The sequence below is a fragment of the Vombatus ursinus genome, unplaced genomic scaffold (assembly GCF_900497805.2).
Source record: "Vombatus ursinus unplaced genomic scaffold, bare-nosed wombat genome assembly UNPS02014817.1, whole genome shotgun sequence".
Classification (NCBI taxonomy): domain Eukaryota; kingdom Metazoa; phylum Chordata; class Mammalia; order Diprotodontia; family Vombatidae; genus Vombatus; species Vombatus ursinus.
In genome coordinates this window covers 10,251,119-10,270,009 of record NW_020954595.1, presented here as the reverse complement: position 1 = coordinate 10,270,009, position 18,891 = coordinate 10,251,119, and the positions used below count along the sequence as shown (strand labels likewise).

Here is an 18,891-nt window from a genome sequence, read left to right as displayed (position 1 = left end):
GGCCCCAGTTCAAAGACCCTCCATCTCCAGAGCCAAATGCCTAGGTTCTCCTGAGATATAATAGAAAAATGGGCTTAGCATCTGGTTTCATGCTGTCTTGAGTTGGGGTGGTGGTGCTGAAGAATCTTCCATTTAAGTAAATATAATGGCAAGAAGGAAATGGCCCTTTTATTATTTGGGATTGTCTAAGAGACCTTGGGAGGGTCGTCCATTATAACTACAGTCCATTGTTCTTTAGTATCTCTTAGGCAGAAAATGGAAACACTAAACATCTATTTGGGAATGATCATTTTCAAGAACGAGAAAGGCTTCTGGGAAATAATTTTAAAAATACCTATTTCCCAAATGTTCATAGAAAATAGAAAATGATGTTCCACTATGTGTAATTGATATTTGTATGTGTGAGTACTGTTGTCAAGGAAGAGCAGAGGAGAAGAGAAATAGGAGGGGAGAGGAAGGAAGAGATGAGGAGAGGAGAAGGGAAAGGAGAGGGGAGAGGAAGGAAGAGAAAGGGAGGGAAAAGAAGAGGAGAGCAGGAGGGAAAGGAGAGGGGAGAGGAAGAAAGAGAAGGGGAGGGGAAAGAAAAGGAGAGGAGGGCAGGGAGGGGATGGGAGGGAGTAGAGTTTAAAGGAATATTTCTTTCTTACAGACAGTGAGAAATGCAGAGTATTTCTTTTTAGGTAAATCCTAAGTTGGATTCTCTTGGAGGATTGTAATTCACTTGTGTTACTTTCTACTTGGGGCATATTGCTAAACCAATGATTGAGTGACAAATCCTGAATCAGGCACCACTGAAGGTCATGATTCTTGGCTAAAAAAAAAAAGGCATGCTGAGTTTAAGGCTAGCCAGCTGTATAAGATTCACAGGGTTTTTTGTTTTTAAACTGATAAACCATGTCCTGAAGAGGACCCATGATTTGTTGTTTAATAGGCAGAAAGGCCCACCATGCTGGACCATTCGTGAGTGAGGTATGCTATTATTGGGTTCCACTGTGCTGGTAGATGGGTAGCCATGGGATTGGATGAGCACAGGAGGCAAGAACGGAAACAATGATAGATAAGTCCATTCTTTGCATCTTGGAGAACCTGTTTTTAAAAAAATAAGACAGCTAAATATGGAAGCTGGTAGTGATTGGAAAAGTAACCTGAACCCAAAATTGGCCCCTGGAAATTTGCCAACAAAGGAATATTTGTTATTCTCTCCATTGCCCAGGTACCTCAAGACAAGCTGCTCTCCTGCCTGGCCGGGAAGAACTCATTTCACCTAGGAATATCTAACAAACCCCATGACTGGTGTAGCCAGTGTCAATGCCTGCAAATGCCAATGGCCTTCAGGACAACAGCAGTATGTGGTGTCCTAATGTAAGGGTGCTAAGGACGCCATCCCTCCACTGGAGCACAGAAGGTGGTCTCGACTTTACCCTCCAAAGTAGTGCCCCTTGGGTTTGAGGAATCCCAGAAGAATTTTTGGAGGACTTCCTACTGTTTCGCCAGGCCACTGAGATTTCTGGTAATGCTGCATCCCAGTCCTCAGTGGTCTCCAGGACCAGAAGTCACCAATTAATCTCCTATGATCCCATAATGAAAACCTTCTTCTTTGGACGTGGGGACTGGAGCAGGGTTGGTTCAGAAATGCCGCACTGACCTGTTTGGACTTGACAGGAAGGGTTCAGAAATCAATGTTAAACACTAAGGCTTACTTGGTGGAAGAGGTTCATCGATAGTAGGGTAGTGATGGTGGTCGGGCCTCAGGGAGGGAAGCAGGCCGACTGGCTGAGAGTTTTGGAGTAAAGGACAATCACCTAAGGATGAGACAGTCAAGACATTCAGATTCACACATTGCTGTGGCAAAGTCATTCCAAAGCGCCTCTGTCAGGCAAACCACTGTGGCGAGGCTGGGGGTCCTATGCCCATGGCGCATTGCTATGCTAACCCACATTCATGTGGCAGAGAACAAGGAAAAGGATGAACCCAAAGGCCTGTAACCAACCACTCAGATCAAAACACAGAATCAGATCGGCACCTTTTGGGGCTTTTAAAGGGGTGATTAAGGGGAAAAAGGGGCAGGAAAAGGAGGTAAGAGAAGCTTAGCAGAGCCTTCTGAGAGCCCAGTTGTCCTACTGGGGTCAAGTAAGGTATGTTTTGAGGCCCTATTTGGTATCTTCACAGCTCCAGCTCCAGCTTTGGGTGGGTACCAACTGAGAGAGATGCTCTGTGGCTGTTAGGTGAGATTTGGTTTTTCAGTATGAAATTCTCAGATGAAACCAATCCAAGATGGAGGTGGTAGGCTGGTGGGCCAAGAACCTGGGGTTCAAGGGCCAAGGAGTGGAGATAAGCCCAGGGCACTGTATGAGACAAGAACAGGACTCTGGACTGCTCTTGGGATGGAAACAAGCAAACGCAGCTGCTTTGGCACAGGGAGGGTGAGGAGGGCAAGAGACGGAGAGACAAAAGTTAGAAAGACAAGACAAGGAGAAACTGGAAACAACAAAAAGTGCTGAATGAGGAGGAGGATAAAGACAGAGACCTCAGAGAGAGCTTAAGAATTCTTATTGTCATCATACAAGGCATTCCCCAAGTGAAGATGGTGGGCTGCCGCTCTGTCAGGCTAGACCTCAGAAAAGCCTGAACAAAGTGCTGGGGCAGACTTCATCCCACTTCATGACGCTGTGATGCCTGCTGAGGAATTTCCAGGAGGGGTGGGCCATGCAGAGAGGCTGTGGCACATAGGTGTCACAGAAGGTGACATCTTAGATAGTCACTGCATGGCTCTAACCCAACTTGGTTTTTCCTGACTGTAGTCCTCATCCAGCCCTGTTTTGGTACAAATGGTCCTCTGTTAAGGAAGACAATACAGAGCCACATGGGTAGGTTCCTTTCTTCCTGTCCGCAGAAAACACCTGGCTTTTGTAAATAAGTGTGAGGGAAGGAGAGCTGGGGGGAGGGGGGAAAGTGAATTCTATTATCTAGTCTCTCCAAAATGAGAGAAGCTGAGTTTTGTGAGAAAAGAAGCCAGAGATCTCTGTGAATTCCCAGGCTGTCCCTAGGAAGAGTTAATGGTTATTTGCCTATCCTAACCACTCACTCTGCTCCATTGGTCAGGTACAAAATGGAGAGAGCAGGACAGCAGATAAGCTAATGCCTGTTTCACCCTATTGACTCACAAGCAAACAATAAAACCTGAGCAATGCGCAGATGAATCCACATCTCTTGTTGGGAGCGGGAGTCCCCTATTAAATGTTCATGGAGTAAAATTGTTTCTTTGGGAAGCTCTTGTGTGCCCCTCATCCCTTCTTTGGGTGTCTGTTCTCACCAGGGCCTAAAAGCTTTACCAAGGCTCTGGACTGAGTCCCATCTATGGGCTAAGCCCTGCTTCTGGGGGTAAGGCTTCTTGGTGCCTGTTTGTCAATGTTTTCGTGTTAGAATAGCACAAAAGGACAGGGACAACTTTCCTGGGTCCAACAGCAGGTTTGGGTGGTTTGTGTTTTGTTTTGTTATGATTTGTTTTAAATCTTCCCTCCTTTCTAATTCCTTCTACCAAGAAAGCCAAAGACAGCTAACTAACCACTGGAGACAAGGGTGTCTGTTGCCTGGGGGTGGTGGTGGTGGGAGGAATGGAATGGATTTTAACCGCTTTGGGGATTCCAGCCAATGGAATGACATGACAGACATCTCAGCCAATAGAATGGGAGCAGGATGGAGGATGGAAAAGATGGATCCCTGGCACACAGAAAGGGTCACACGCAGATTCCCTTGTCCCCAGACACAAAGCTGACCTGTTGGGTCCTTCTGGGGACGTCTCCCTCACTCACTTGGAAGCAGATTTGGGAACCAGTGGGGATCCAATTGCACAACTAGGAGGTTCCATCCCTTGTCCTTTTGTAAACAATTATAGAGGCCCAGGGCTGAGAGAAAGGGAAGCTTTGCGAGAAGCACGGATGTTCTGCAGTTAGATAGTGCCGGGGGACTGAGTTAGGGGCTCAGAGAAGGGATGTTTAAAAACTCAGAAAGGTGGTGTCCTCTATTAGAAAAGTCAGCTAAAAGCTAACCATGTCAGTCGGCCTCCCATCTGCTCTGCACACATTCTCTTTGTATGTCATTGTTTGCATGGTGCCTCCCTTATTAGACCGTGAAGAGCAGGGACTGTATTTGCCTTTCTTCGTATGCCCAGCACTAGGCACAGCACCTGGTATTCAGTAGGCACTTAACAAGTGCTTGTTGACTGACTGGCTGACCTAACTTTCTCAAAGTTGCTGAGAAATCTTTCCAAGACACTGGAAAACTTCCTCAGAATCCTCCATGACTTTAGAAGTCAAGTGAGAGCTCCCTCCCTTTGCCACGTGATTTCATCCCAATTTTATGCATCAGAGAACCAGAAGAGGTACCCTGATACTACTCGCCATTGGAATGTCCCTCCATGGGCTCTCTTCTGGTGAACGGCCAGGTACTTTGGCATCCACTGTCCTTTTGACTTGCCTTGTTTTCATGGTGGCTGGGGATTCCCAAGGACTTACGACTTACTTCCCCTTCCTTACCTCTAGGTTGATTGTGGAGGAAAGAACCAGAGCAGACAAGGCACATATGCACAGAAATATAGCACAGACAAATCAACAGCAAATCTCTTTGCCAAACACACTCATTTACACACTTAGACCAGAGCTCAATTTCATATTTGTGGTTGGTTGGGTGAACCGAGGCAAGGTTTTAGCTTCCCCCAGCTCTCATGTAGTGGCATCTTACTGCAGGAATGAATCCTGCTCTTGTCTTAATTTCACTGTAGATATCTACATGCTTGGGGAGAAGGGGAGTCAACAGCCCAGCACAGATTATTTTCATTATTTTTACCAAGACTGACTGTAATGTAAAATAAACAGTTAGTGGTTAAGCATTGTCCAGATTAGAGATAAAAAACCTTCTACCTACAGGCCAGACCCAATTCTTGATTTGATCTCATTCAACCCACCAACAAAATCCAGAAAGAGAAAGCCTTAATTTATGCCCACAGTAAGAAAATACAACACCATTTAGTGTTCTTTTATGACATTATTTTAAAAGGCTTCAGTTATGGAGACGTTGCTTCTTAAAAGTATGTGTGTGTGTGTGTGTGTGTGTGTGTGTGTGTGTGCTCGAGTGCACTCAAGCACGAGTGTTGGTATTATATGATCCTTTTTTTCCTGTAGGTATGCCATTTCTCGCTCTTTCCTTTTCTGTCTTCATTTTATTATTTTTTACTTTCTGTCACTGTCCATCCTTTCTATTTTCCATTATCTGTCTCCATACCTCTTTTGCCTCTCTCCTTTAATTGGCCATGATGGAGAATTTTAGATGAAAAATAACTTGATATGTTTATTGAATACTTTTCAGATTCATTCTCTTAATTTACTTGGCATATGAGTAGGGCATTTTTGGTTTTTCTTTTTAAATTTGCACTAAATTGAGTCACTGAGGAATTATTATACTTAATTATTATTCTTAATTACATGATTCCTGGTTCAATTTTTTTTTCCTCTATGGGTTACTGACCTTTATTATCACAAGGTTTTTGTTTTTTAAATCTCTGGTTAGGGAATGCAAATTAATTTTAAAATAACCTTCAGTACAACATATTTTGAAAGATCAATGTTCTGTTTAAGGAAATTTATAAAAAAATTACAAGATTGCCAAAGGATGTGATTTCTCCCGTTATAAGGGTGTTATGTGATCCATATCACTGCTTAACTCCACTAACTCAGAAAATTGTGAGTTGACTATATGAAAGTTCTTTATACAAACCTAAGTAGGAATCATGGAAGAGTTATAATCCAATACCTGGTCATGTGCATAAAGGGTATGCCTAAAGACCCGATCATAGTAGGATCAACATTCATTGGCTAATAATATATGACGTGTGCTTTGTGAAGTAGTAAGCCTACTTAGCCAGCTAATATTAACATTGTCCAAATAATACTGGAGACAGATCTTTTTCTTTAAAACCGTTTGGTCACATTTTGGCCAATGTCAAGATTAGTTGATGTAGTGTCTCTCAGCGATCTCATTCACTTGCACCCACGCCCACATCCAACAATTTGGAACTGTTAATTCCCCTCTGAGGATGGGAGGGCTCAGAGCTGTATAGGAACAAGACAGGAAGAGACAACTCTGATTGAGGACTGGCCACTACAATTTATCGTTTCCTACTTTGGACAGCCCTCGGATTCTTTCCCAAGCTGGTGGCTTGAGGTCTAACCTTCTCTCCGGTTGCTTGGTCCCGCACTTGGGGACTCGAGCCCATCTGCTGTTCTTGCGGCATTCCCATGGGGAGCAGCCAGCTCGTCTGGCCAGGTGGCAGTGCCATCGCCAGCCTCCCGGTCCAGCTCCGGGCTGGGCACCGAGCCTGGCACAGACTCAAACGCACTGTTCTCCTCGTCGTCGTCGTCCTGCGAGGAGAAGACCGTGCTCTCGGAGATCTTGGCGCTGTCCACGGAGGAGAAGCGCGTGTGGCTGGAGAAGCGGTTGTTGCCTTCATAGCAGGACGGGCTGTAGCAGGACGTGCTGTAACAGGAGGTGCTATAGCAGGACGTGCTGTAGCAGGACGTGCTGTAGCAGGACGTGTCACAACCCTCAAAGTCATTGTCGCGGCCCTGCCGGGGGCTGGAATCGCTCTCGCTGCCGGTGCTGGGCCGGGGCTCGCTGTCTGTGAAGGAGCCGCTGTTCAGATCCAAGAGCCGCTGGATGGATGGACTGTGGGGCACCAGGCTGGCAGTGCCCACCTCTGCATCCCCTGCCTCTGGCCCGTCTTCCAGGCGCAGCGGGTCGAGGGCCACCGTGTCGGCCTCACTGAGCACATCCTTCTCCGAGACGTCCTTCACCGTGGACTCCTCTTCTGCGGCCTCTTCCTCCTCCTCTGCCCTGCGGCCGCCCTGAGCCGAGGGCATGCTGTGCAGCAGGTCGTGGATCCTAATGTAGTGTGTGCGCGGGGTCTCGGGCTCGCCACAGGCCGACGCGATGACCGTCTCCAGCTCAGAAACCGGCAGAGAGCACGGCCGGCTTTTCCTTTTCACCGAAGGCCTCAAGCGCAGGCCGCCCTTTTCCGGCTGCAAGTCAGGCAGGCCCTCCTCCCCTTCGGCCTCCTCTTCCCCCTCCTCCCCATGTTCCTCCTCCTCCTCCTCTTCTTCCTCCTTCTCCTGGCGCTCACCAGCCAGGGGCTCTGGCTCAGCGTCCTCTGCCCCCGGTTCCTCTGCACTGGGGGGAGCTTCTCCATCATCCTGTACGGCTGAGAGGCCATTGCTGGCTTCCAGGGGTGGAGGAGGAGAGCGAGGAGGAGGAGGAGGAGTGTCCGGACACACATCGAGGTCCTCGGCACTGAGTGAGGGCAGCTCCCCACTGGCTGGCACGGGCCCAGGAAGCTCAGCAACCTCACTAGTAGCCTCGCCATCCTCTCCTGCCTCTTTGCTGGACTCCTCAGGCGGCCTGGGAGCCTCTAGGCTGTCGCCCCCAAAACCATTCACCTCTCCACCCCCATCTGGCTGATCCAGTTCCCTGCTCTCCTCCCCATCCAGATGGACACATGTGGCCTCCTCAGGGAGGCTGACCTCCATCAGATTGGTCAGGGTGCTCTCCTGAAGCTCGGCTGGCTCAGGGTCAGTGTTCGTGGAGATCTCCTCATCATCTGCTAAAAATAAAGAAAGAGATTTTTCACCTTACCGTACTCCGTGTTAAAGGATTAACTAGGGACTGTTGCTGATGGACAGTCAGGCTGTGTGTGTGTGTGTGTGGGCGGGTGCTGTTCCATACCCCAAGCCTTTCCAAGGAACACTGTGGCTGGGATGGGGTGGGGGGGCTGAGGATGCCAGGGGTAAGGAAGGAGGTCTGCTTTGAGGCCCCCCACCCAGGCCAGAACCAGGGGCTTTCCCATGTGGAGTATTTAATGAATTGTGTTGTTGAATTTACTACTGCCCCAGGCTCATTGGGGAACCCCAGATCCCATTAATCACGATGGAGAGAAAACTCAGATACAGAGATATACTCAGGGTCCTGAAGCTAAGAAATGACCTGCATATTTGATTTTTGAAGCTTTACAGTAGCCAAGACCATCTGCCCCAGATAGGAGGGGCCCTGGGAGTCACTGAAGTCCCCATCTGGAGGGCTGTCTACCTGGCCCCACCCTCATCCCTTCATTCTCTGCCTGAATCGCCCTACCTGTACCTGAAAGGGGAGAGAAAGCAGCTCTGCTGCAAAGTAACTAGCAGGTGTGGTTTGGGCAGAGGGACAGCTGGAGAGTGGCCTGAATTCCAAGCCTGTTGAAATGGGAAAACAAACCCATCCCTGAAACGAAGCCCTTTCCAAGGGCCAATCTGCAAACCATGGAGACCGGGATGATTTCTCTGAGTCTCTGCAAGCTGTGAGTGGCCAGAGAGTCCCGTGCTCATAGATTCCAAGCTGGAAGGGACCTTGGGGGCCATGTGGTCTATCCTTTCACTTGCAGATGTGGAAACTATCTCCTTGGAAAGAAAGCCCCTTGAAAACCAGAGCTGGGATGTTGTTTTTTCTTCGTATCCCCAGCGCTTAGCCCAGTGCCTGGCACATAGTAGGTGCTTAATACATGCTTGTTAACTGACTAGAGATCAGCTGCACAGTTAATTAGGTCCCAGGAAAATCTGGGTTCAAGTTTTGCCCTGGATCAATACCAGCTGTGTGACTCTGGGTAGTCATTTCCTCTCTGAGAATGTAAACTGCAGAGGAGATGACCTGCACTGGCTAAGGGATTTTCCTCACCTGAGAGTTCCCTATACTGATGAAATCCCAGATCCACTCCTTCTGCCCTCTCCTTATTTTCCTGACTCCCAGTCTAACACTCATCCATATACCATGTTGCTTCTCTGGTCTTGTCTGGCTCTCTGCAAGCTGCCAGAGGCCCAAGGGCTGTTTGGTTCTCTGTGAGAAGCCCAAGTCCAATAGCTTACTCCTTTTATCTTTGTGCAAGGTGCCAGAGACCCAGTGTGGCTCTCCCCAGGTTGTCAGTTCTCCCTGGACCCTGACTATCTTCATGATTTACTAGCAAAATTCACTCCCCTGAGAGAAGCTATCCCTAGTGAGCCGTCCAATCACCCTCCTAGATACAAGGGAGACGGGTTTCCAAGGACTAACCTTGTAGGGTGTTTGCTCATGGGTTTACCCAGAGCAATGTGGCTCTTCTTGCCAAGCAAATTGAGACAAAAGAGAGCTGTGCCCTTGAGCCAGGAGAACATGTGCCCTCAGAGGCTGCTGTCCCTGCCCTGGGCAGATCCCACTTTGGGCCCAATGGGTCTCCAGTCCTAAAAGAGTGGGCTCATTAAATATTAGGGGTAGAGGCAGAGACCCTAAAGGCCCCGTAGATGCTTCTTCTTTTCATACTGGGACAACTGAAGGTTTCTTTTCTTCATTCCTCCTCTGATATTAGAAAGATTCCTGTCTCACAGCAGCAGGAAAATGCTTGGCTTTCCCCTGCTTGTGCCCTGAGCCTATGCTTTGTGACTATTTGGGAGCACATGGCCTATGGCTATCCTTGCTGAACCCCATGATGGCCTGAGTTTTAGTGTGTAGCATACTAGAGAGAAGAGAGAGGCAAAAGGGCGCACTGGCCATGGAGTTGGGGAGACCTGGCATTAAATCTTGACTCAGTGATGCTGGGTGTCTCTGGGCCTCAGTTTCCACATCTGTAACATGAAGGGCCGGACTGGATGGCCTCTACATTCCCTTTCAGCCCAAGAGCCACAACCCTCTGAAGCCTTGCTCTTCACCTTCAGTGGGGTTTGGAATGCAGATAGGACTCAGCAACATGCAGGGGAATGTGGCCCTTCACATGGGCTGTCAGCAGGCACTATGTGCTCCTGGACTCTGGCAGAAGGAAGTTGACTCCCCTGCCACCTCAGCCAGCTCCAGGGGGCCTGGGAAGGAAGGGGCAATGACTGTCATTTGTCCAATGGGAGACAGAGACTGATGCCGGAAATACCTGGGTGCATGGAGGAGGTGATCTCGAATCGAAACTGCAGCTGTCCACTGACGTGATCGGTCGGGAGCCTGCGGCCCAGGGTGTAACTGACCGCCCTGTCTCTGGGGAGACATAAGCGCCTACCAAGTTAATTGCCCGCCACCCCTCCAATGGGACCTGAGTTCCCTGAGCAGAGGCTTGCTTTTCAACCGCGGAGCTAAGATCTTCTGAAAGAAAATCGTCCAGGGCTTTAGTTACTAAGTCTGCCCCCAAAGGAAGCTTTCACGATGCTTCTGATCATTTGGAAATGCCAGAAGTGGTGCCAAATCCCAGGTGACACTCCCCAGGATCAAGACAGGTGGCTTCTCCCAGTGCTGACGAAGGGCCTGAGGATCTGACCTGGGACCTGGGGCCAGTCGAGGGATCCCAGCTGTGTCCCTGCTTGAAAGGCTGACGTCTAAGACAGTCCCCGGTTAAGGGGACTTGCTGGGAGTAGCTGGTATGACAAATGCTACTTTCCAGAAAACATTCCTAAGTAGGAGAAACACCAGCCCACATTCTGCAGAGTTTGTCACAAGAGTATTGCAGGGACATTGTTTTTTCCCTTCAAAAATTTTGAGTACCGGGCTTTGAATTCCTCAGAGGTAGATTAAGCAAACTGATGCATGCGCGTCAAATAGAGATTATTGACAGCTAGGGGGCGCCATAGTGAGCAGAGTGCTGGTCATGGGGTCTAACTTGAGTTAGAATTCCACCTTAGACACTTTCTAGCTGTGTGATTCTCAGTTTCCTCATCTGTAAAATGGGTGTAATAATAACACCTGCCTCCCAGGGTTTTGTGAGGATCAGATGATATAATTTTTTAAGTGCTCTAACAAGACTTAAAATGATGCAGAACTATTAGCCATGATTATCATCACTGGGATGGCTTTGAGAAGGTCCTCAGAGAGGCAGGTCCTCAGAAGGACCACAGGTTTGAATCACTTAGGAGTTAGCATCTCTCACTGTGATCCAGATTCCAACTCTTTCCCTCCTTGAGCCTCTGGGGCCCAGTCTTTCCTTCTGGGGTTCCCCCAAGGTTTGCCCAGTTAATCCAAAGGCAGTGCCGTGGAAAGAATATAGAATTTGCATTTAAAGGGTGTGGGTTAAAATCTTGGCTTTGCCACTTATTGCCTGTGAGCTTTGAGAAATTCCCTTCTTGTCTGTGCCTCAGTTTCCTCATCTGTAAGAGGACCTTGGACTAGGTGACTTCTAAGGGCCCTTCGAAAATCCTGTGATCCCAAGGTCATAATTTATATCAGCTAGGAACACAAGAATAGCCCCATGTGTCTATAGCCTAAATGAAATCCAAGTAGAGAGACAATGCGGAATACTGGCCAGACAGTTGGAAACTCTAGTGATCTAGATTCAGCTTTGAGCTGTAAGACTTTGGAAAACTTATAGGCTCATAAACGGAGAGCTGGGAGGGACCCCAGAGGCCATCTAACTCAGTCTGCTTATTTTATAGATGAGGACGCCAAAGTCCAAAAAGGTTAAGCGATTTGCCCAAGTCCACCTAGGTCGTTTATCATGGATGGGAATGAGATACTCAAACTGCAAAGGGGAGAAGACCCATGGAACTCTTCTGAGTGGCTCGCCAAGAAGAGAAAACATACCCAAAGCAGAGAAATGAGAGAAGAGCCATGGGGAGAGTCCTCGGTGCCTGTAGGGTCTGAGGCATGACTTACATGGCCACATGGGCCACACATCTTCCTCCAACATGTGTCTCTTTACCAATGAACTCTACATTTGTGCCCACTCTTCCATTGGGTGCTGCCTCTGTGGGACAGTAGGCCCTTGGTTTATGATGGGAATATTTGGTAGATATTTTTAATTATGTCATCTTAGTCAACGCTTTTGCTTTGAGCTAATTGTGTCTTATGATTGACTATTAAATGCAACTAACCCATGGGGGCTCACAGACCCACAGAGTACCTTGAAATCTGAGAATAACCAACCCTAACCCCACCCTGGCCCTAATCTGTGAGTGCTAATTTGGAGAGATGCCCCACAAGGGTACTACATTTGTATTTTCTTTCTTAGAAACTAGAAGGTATTTTATTGCTAGAAGCAATAAAAGAATCTAGAAGCTGTTGTGCATGTTAACTTTTTTTGTTGTTGTTGTTGTTTTACTTGTATTTTAAATGGAATTGTTTTTAAGTTGAACAATTCTTAAGCATCCTAGGTGGGATTAGACCCAGGTTTTTTCTGATTCCAGGGCCTGCCAGGCTGCCTCTTTATGTATTGTCCTATATGTACTAGGACCCCCTTGAGGGGTATAAAGCAGCCTAAGAAACGGTTCCTTCTCTGAAGTCCCTTAGAACCAATCTGGGGAAAAAAGATGGGCAAGCGAAAAGGAAGTGAATCCCAGAGCTCTTCCAGTGAGCAGAGAAAACCCCAGGACTTAAGTACACAAGGTTATGTGTACCTATGCGCATGCTTGCACATTCACAGACAGATATTAGTTCTGTGGTCTAAGGTAGAGCAGAGTGAACTGAGCATCTGGTGCCTCCCAACTGGGCACTGGGTTTGGTGGTGGGAAATATCATCCTCAGCTTTTCCTAAGATCCTGGTGTTTCCAAGAAGCTTCCCACATGCATGGAAGAGGCTTGAGAGAGCTGATGGTCAATTAGCTCCATCTTCTCTGGATTCAGACACAAACACCCCCTTGAGCTGGGGCTTTCCCCTGTGAGCTGGGGCTGCCGATTCGCTCACAAAATTAAGCAGACTTTTCAAAATAGGAAGAGTGAGAGCGGTTTGCTCTGAGGCTCCAGCCAAGAAATTGATGGGGGTGGGGTGGTCATCCCCTGGCACACTCCCAGCCAGGGTCTTCTCTGCTGGGCTCAGCACAATTGAACGAGATGAAGCATATTTACCCAATCGCATGTCTCTCCAGGAGCCTCTGCACTGGCATGGACAGCTTCCCCAGGAAGCGTTTGATGATGGGGCGGCTCTTAGCAAACTTGTCCTTCACCTCAATCTCCAGCACATCCGTGGGCAGAGAAACAAAGCTGAAATGCTGAAAGGAAAGAAGAGGCCACATGGGTGAACTGAGGGTAGAGCCACTGGCCAGCACTCCCCTCCAGCCTCCTTGGGCCCTGACTGCCAGCCCTTCCTGGAACAAAAGTCAGGATGGAGGAGGAATGCTCTGAGAGAGCCCAGGAGAGACCATGGTGGTGTATTAGTCAAATGAGCATTATACATGCAGGCACTAGACCCAAGTTCAAATCTCGTCCCTGCAATTTGAGCTGGGGCCCATCACTCACCTTCTCTGGGTCTCAGTTTCCTTATCTGTAAAGTGATATGGTTGAATTTCATGACCTCTAAGGTCCTTTTCATTTCTAGGTCTATGAGCCTGAGAGCCACCCTATGGAAGGGTCCTTTCCAGGCTGCCTGGAACAAGTGTGGGACATGCATCTAGCCAGCAACCCCCTCTCTGAGAGCTGTCCAGTTTCTGGGTCCTGCCCAAGCTTCTCTGCTGGCAGCCACACCTCTGGCCAGAATGCCTGTAGGTAGCACAGGACTTACCCAGAGCAGGAATGGCATAAGGACAGGTTGTCTGCTGTCTGTGGCCAAGCCCTTCACTACCAAGTGGCAGAGCCACCTACCTTGCCCAGGTCCCTGTTGAACTCTGCCCTGGTCCTCCACCAGTGACCCCAGCTTCCCCTTTCACTTCTTGCAGAATGGATCCTGGGAGGAGCACAGGCACCCATTCCTCACTCTGTGGCCTTAGCTGCTAGCTCCTCTAGGTCATCAGAGCCTTGTGGTCCCAGGCCTTCCTCTGAGTTCCCTCCTTTGTATTCCTAGCTGTTTCTCTCAGCCCTCTTCGTCCCTGGAGAAGCGAGATCCTTCTGGAGCAGGACTTCAGGCCTGCCTGGTTAAGGCCTCCCAGGTCCCACCACAGAAGGACTGAACAGAGGAATTGGGGATGCTCAGCGTGGAGAAGAGGACAAAGGAGCTGTCCTCACGTGTGTGTGAAAGAGGGCTCAGCCTGTCTCTGCTTGGCCAGAGGAGGCAGGACAAGGATAAGTGCCATGGTCGGAGGAAGTTACAAGATGTAACTTGATGACAAGACAAACTCAATGATTAGAGAAGCAGCAGGGGAGAGCTGGGCTTGGACCTGGGAAGATCTGGGTTCAAGTCCTGACTTAGACATGAAAGTCACTTCCTAAGATGTTGACCTGCCTGATTAAGGGTCTTTCCTCCTTCCAGGCAACTCACCAGGACTTGAATCTGTCAGGAAGGGGTTGACCTGCATTGGGAGAGGGGAAGTTCCTCACTGGGAGTTCCCTAGAGCAATGAAAACATGAGAGCTTTGGAAAAGTGGCCTTGGCTGCCTGGAGGGAGGGATGAAGGGAAGAAGGTAGAGGGGGAAAGAGGAAAGAAAAAAGGGAAGGAGAGAGGGAGGTAAGGAAGAAAGAAGGGAAAGGGAGGAAAGGAGGGAGGGAACTGGAGAGCTCCCCACTTCTTGGAAAACCTCAAGTCAAGGCTGGAGGACCGCTGGCTGGGCTGGGGAATGCTAGACAGAGGATGCCTCCAAGCTCCCTTCCCACTCTGAGATTCTCTGACTCAAGGACTCTCCTTCCCACCTCCCCTGCTCTGACTTCGGTCCCCTGAACTTCCCTGAATTCCTTCCTTTTGGGGATATATACCTCCTCCACCCCTACTCTCTTACTTAATTAAATAATTAATGCTGGCTACTATTATTTCAATTTCCCAAATATTGTTCAGGCTTCTCCTGGTGGGCAGAGCCCTGCACTGCTCATAGAGGGAGAAACAAAGCCCCAGCTCACACAGAGCTCAGTCTGGAAGAGGGACCTGACCCTCAAGGGTTCCCCATCATTCAGGAGGCAGACAGAGCACAGGGTAAGAGGGAGGCCCCAAGGGATGGTGTCAATGACAGGATGGATCAAGGCAGGCTTCGTGGAGAAGGTGGCATCTAAGTTAAGGTGTGTAGAAAGGCAAAAGATGAAGAGGAGGAGGGAGATTTCAGAGAGTCAGAAGAGCGTGGACACTGTCCCATGCAGAATGACAAGGGAGGGGATCCATCAGCATGGATGACTTATTAAAAGGCTTGGGAATCATTGTGAGTCTTTCCCACTGCTCTGGCTGAAGGTCCCCAGGGATGAAGTCACCAGAGTATGCGATGGCCGTGCTTCCTCTGTGGGCACGCGGGCCTCTCCCCCCACACCTTGAGCATTTCAATCCAGTTCTGTCTGAAGCTGAGACTGAGCAAAGGGGCTGGACAGCGTGATCAATTGGGAGTAACTTGAATGAAGAGCAGTTCTCTGCCCTTTCCAAATACAACAAAGCAAGATTTACAGCAGCCAGTTATGGAGGGCTTGGCACACACCCTGGCATGGCGAGGTCCATGGGCATCATCCCTTGATTTGTCCAGGATCACACAACTAGTCAGTGTGGGGGGCAGGATTTGAATTCAGGTCTTTCTTGGCTTCAGGTCCAACCCCCTTTCTGTGATGCTTTGAAGGTTCTTTATTGTTCATGGGAAGGAGAAGAGATTTGGGGTCTGGGTTTAGGGGGCACAAGGCTCTCTCTGGTGTAGCCTTAGTAGGAGACTGGCCCAGGTGCCCTGGGCCTAACAGAAAAGAATCTGGACCCTGAAAATTGTTTGTCTTAACACTTTGCAAATGAAAATGATAATAACAACAACCATAATGATAGCTAACATTTACATAGAGCCTACTATGTGCCAGGTACCATGCTAGGCACTTTGCAATTATTATCTCATTTGAGCCCCACAACAGCCCTGGGAAGTAGGTGCTGTTATTATCATCCCCATATTACAGTTGAAGAAACCAAGGCAAACAGAGATTAAGTGACTTGCCCAAGGTCACACAATTAGTAAATGTCGAAGCTGGATTTGAACTCAGGTCTTCCCTGATTGTAGGTCCAGTACTCTACCCACTATGCATCCTTGATGCCTCTTTGTAAATGTCAGAGGTTAAATTTGAACCTAGATTTGTCCAGAGCTAGTGCTTTTCCTGCTGGGCCTTATCGCTCCCCACTGCAGAAGTTGGGGTACCGTCTTTATTGTGGCGGCTCTGGGAGTGGGTTGGCCATGACTTTAGAGGATCCACTCCCTTTATATACCAGGCCTGCTCTGCCCACCCTAGAAATACCCCATGGAAGGCTCAAGACCTTCCATGTGACCAGCGAGTGTTGACCTTCGACTTGTCTGGTCAGTGCAGCTCCACGCATGGCTCAGACTGCACGGGGGTTGGGAATGCTTCCTCTATGCCCCTCTGCCACACACACCCCAGGCCCTCTCTTCTCTGGTACTGAGATCTCCTGGAGCAGACACATGGAGGAAGAAAGATGTGGAGGAGAAAGCTCAGAGAGAGTTTCCACTTCAGCCACAAGACAAGGTCTGATTATTCTTAGAAGATAAAAACATTCTGGAAAGATCAGAGTGTGGCCTCTGATTGCCCAGAGGAGCTAGCTCTCCAGGAATGGAAGCCCATGGCACCTTCACTCACCTTCATGACTGACGTGAAGTTACAGTAAGCATTAGCTCAAAGCATCATTTGCTGCTACAGATAAACGATTTATCAGGGAAAGAACAGGGGTGGTGTGCCAAAAGGGGTAAAGGAGCAGGTTATATGGGGCGTTTCTGGGCTGATAGCCTGTGCTCTCAAGGCAGACCCACATCATAAGCAATCCCCAAAGATGTAGGAAACAGGAGACCTCCACTGTCACCAACAGCCCTACCCACTTACTGAAGTGGGAGACCTGATCAGGGGAGAGACTGCTTCGTAGCTGGAGAGAACTGGGTGGGGCGTGTGCAATTTCCCATATTCAAGTGAAGTAAAAATGGACAGAAGCCTGAGAAAACAGCTCCTCAAGAGAGCAGTATTATTCAGAAATAATTGTCTTTCTGAAGGACCTGTATGTGCGTATATCGGCATCTGGGAGAAAAAAAAGAAAATAAATTGGGCAGCTAGGTGGTGCCATAGTGCATAGAGTGCCCGGCTTAAGTCCAGGTGACTCATCTTCCTAAATTCACATCTGACCTCAGACACTTACCAGCTGTGTGACTCTGGGCAAGTCACTTCACCCTGTTTGCCTCAGTTTCCTCATCTGTAAAATGAGCCGAAGAAGGAAATGACCACTCCAGAATATTTGCCAAGAAAACCCCAAATGGGGCCATGGAGAACGGACAGAACTGAATGATTGAACAGTAACATTGACAAAGTTGGCAAAGGATTAAGGCAGATTGGGGAAGGCTTCCGGAAGGTGCGCTTTTAAATGAGACTCGAAGGAAGCCAGCAGGAAGAGCGTGACTCAGAGTCACAGAATTGGAGAGTTGGGAGGGACCTCAGACGCTTCTAACCCACCGAAATCTCGAATGTGGCATCCCAGGTGGTCGCCCCCTTATGGCCACCTCTCTCAGGCCGGCCTACTCTGGTTCCATTTGACTCTTGTGGTTAGGGGGTTTTCCTGACACTGGGCCCAAATGGGCCTTTTGGTGACTTCTTCTGCCCCGCCCCTCCCCTCCTCCTTCTGTCCTTTCTTCCACTGGCCAGTGCTTCAACCTCTGGAACAGCCTTCTTGCCTCCCCAGGCTAAACATTTCCAGGTCCTTCAAGGACTCACATGTTTACAAAACAAAGTCTAAAGTTAATTTTTTCCAGTTGGAGTGTCCTCTGGACTCCCCCTGGTTGAGAGGTAGCCTAGAGATCAATGAAGCACACGAGAAAAGCATTTATTAAGCACCTACTATTTGACAGATACTAAGGATACCAAGACAAAAATTCAGTATTCTGCCCCATTGAATGTGAACTTCCTGACTTTTGTCTTTGCTTCACACAGCACCTGGCACATAGTAGGGCTTCATAAATGTTTATTGTCTGATGTCTTCAAGGAGTTTCCATTCTATCAGGACAGACAGTGTATAGATATGGGCAGCCTCTGAATAGATTTAGTTGATGGGGGGTGGTGGTGGCTGGAGGGCACTGTCATCTGGAGTGAGGGGAATCAGGAAGAACTCCTTGTAGAAGGTAGTGTTAGAAGGAAATAAGAGAGAGGCAGAGGTGGGGAGGGGGATGGCCAGGGCAAATGCTTAGCCTGCTGTGGAGAAGGAACAGTAGGAAGGCCCTAGAGCACGTGGAGGAACGTCATGGGTCAGTTAGGTGGGGACAAGATGTGAAGGGCTTCCAATAACAGAGGAGTCTCTCTTTGCTCCTAGAGGTAACAAGGAGGCACTGGAGTTTGTTGAGGGAGGGGACTGACCAGGTCAGACCTTTGTGCTTTGGGAAAATTACTTTGGCAGCTATAGGAAGGATGGATGGCAGACGGGGAGGGCCTTAAGGCAGAGGCCAGTAAGGGGCCTGATGCTACAGTCCAAGAGAGAGGTGACAAAAGTCTTGAATTAAGGTTTTCATCTGTGGGAGTGGAGAGAACAGAACACAGGTGACATAATTTGGAGGTGCAAGTGACACTGTTTGGCAGCTGTTAGGATGGGGGGATGAGGGAGAGTGGGGAATAGAGGACAACTCTGGGGCTGCGGATGCAGGGGATGGAAGTATAGTGGCACCTTAAACAGAAGGGAGAAGTTCCAAAGAGGGGCAGGTTTGGGGGGAAGGCAATGAATTCTGTTTTGAACATGTTACATTTGAGATGTCTCTGGAATATCCAGTTTGAAATGTCCAATTGGTGGTTGGTGACGGGGGACTGGATCTTGGGAGAGAGACTAGGTCTGCATATCTAAATGTGGGAATCACCTGTATAGAGCCAATGCCTAAATGACGGAAGCTGATGAGGCCACCAAGGGGAATGGGAAGTGGGGAGAAGGGAAACAGGACAACAGAGTGGGGGGGAGAGAGAGACAGAGAGAGACAGAGAGAGGAGAGAGAGGAGAGACAGTGATAGAGACAGAGACAGAGA

General features: G+C 48.8%; 1 protein-coding gene across 1 annotated transcript in view; it reads right to left on the bottom strand.

Annotated features, from left to right (window-relative positions):
• The window catches only part of HECW1 (HECT, C2 and WW domain containing E3 ubiquitin protein ligase 1), a 146,475-nt gene that overhangs the window by 57,851 nt on the left and 69,733 nt on the right, over positions 1–18,891 (bottom strand). The window contains exons 6-9 of the mRNA XM_027835905.1: positions 12,865–13,007; positions 9,971–10,071; positions 6,227–7,651; positions 1,701–1,802 (exon numbers count right to left, since the gene is read on the bottom strand). Coding sequence (XP_027691706.1) covers positions 1,701–1,802; positions 6,227–7,651; positions 9,971–10,071; positions 12,865–13,007 — 1,771 coding nt within the window. The remainder of the gene's footprint in view (positions 1–1,700; positions 1,803–6,226; positions 7,652–9,970; positions 10,072–12,864; positions 13,008–18,891) is intronic.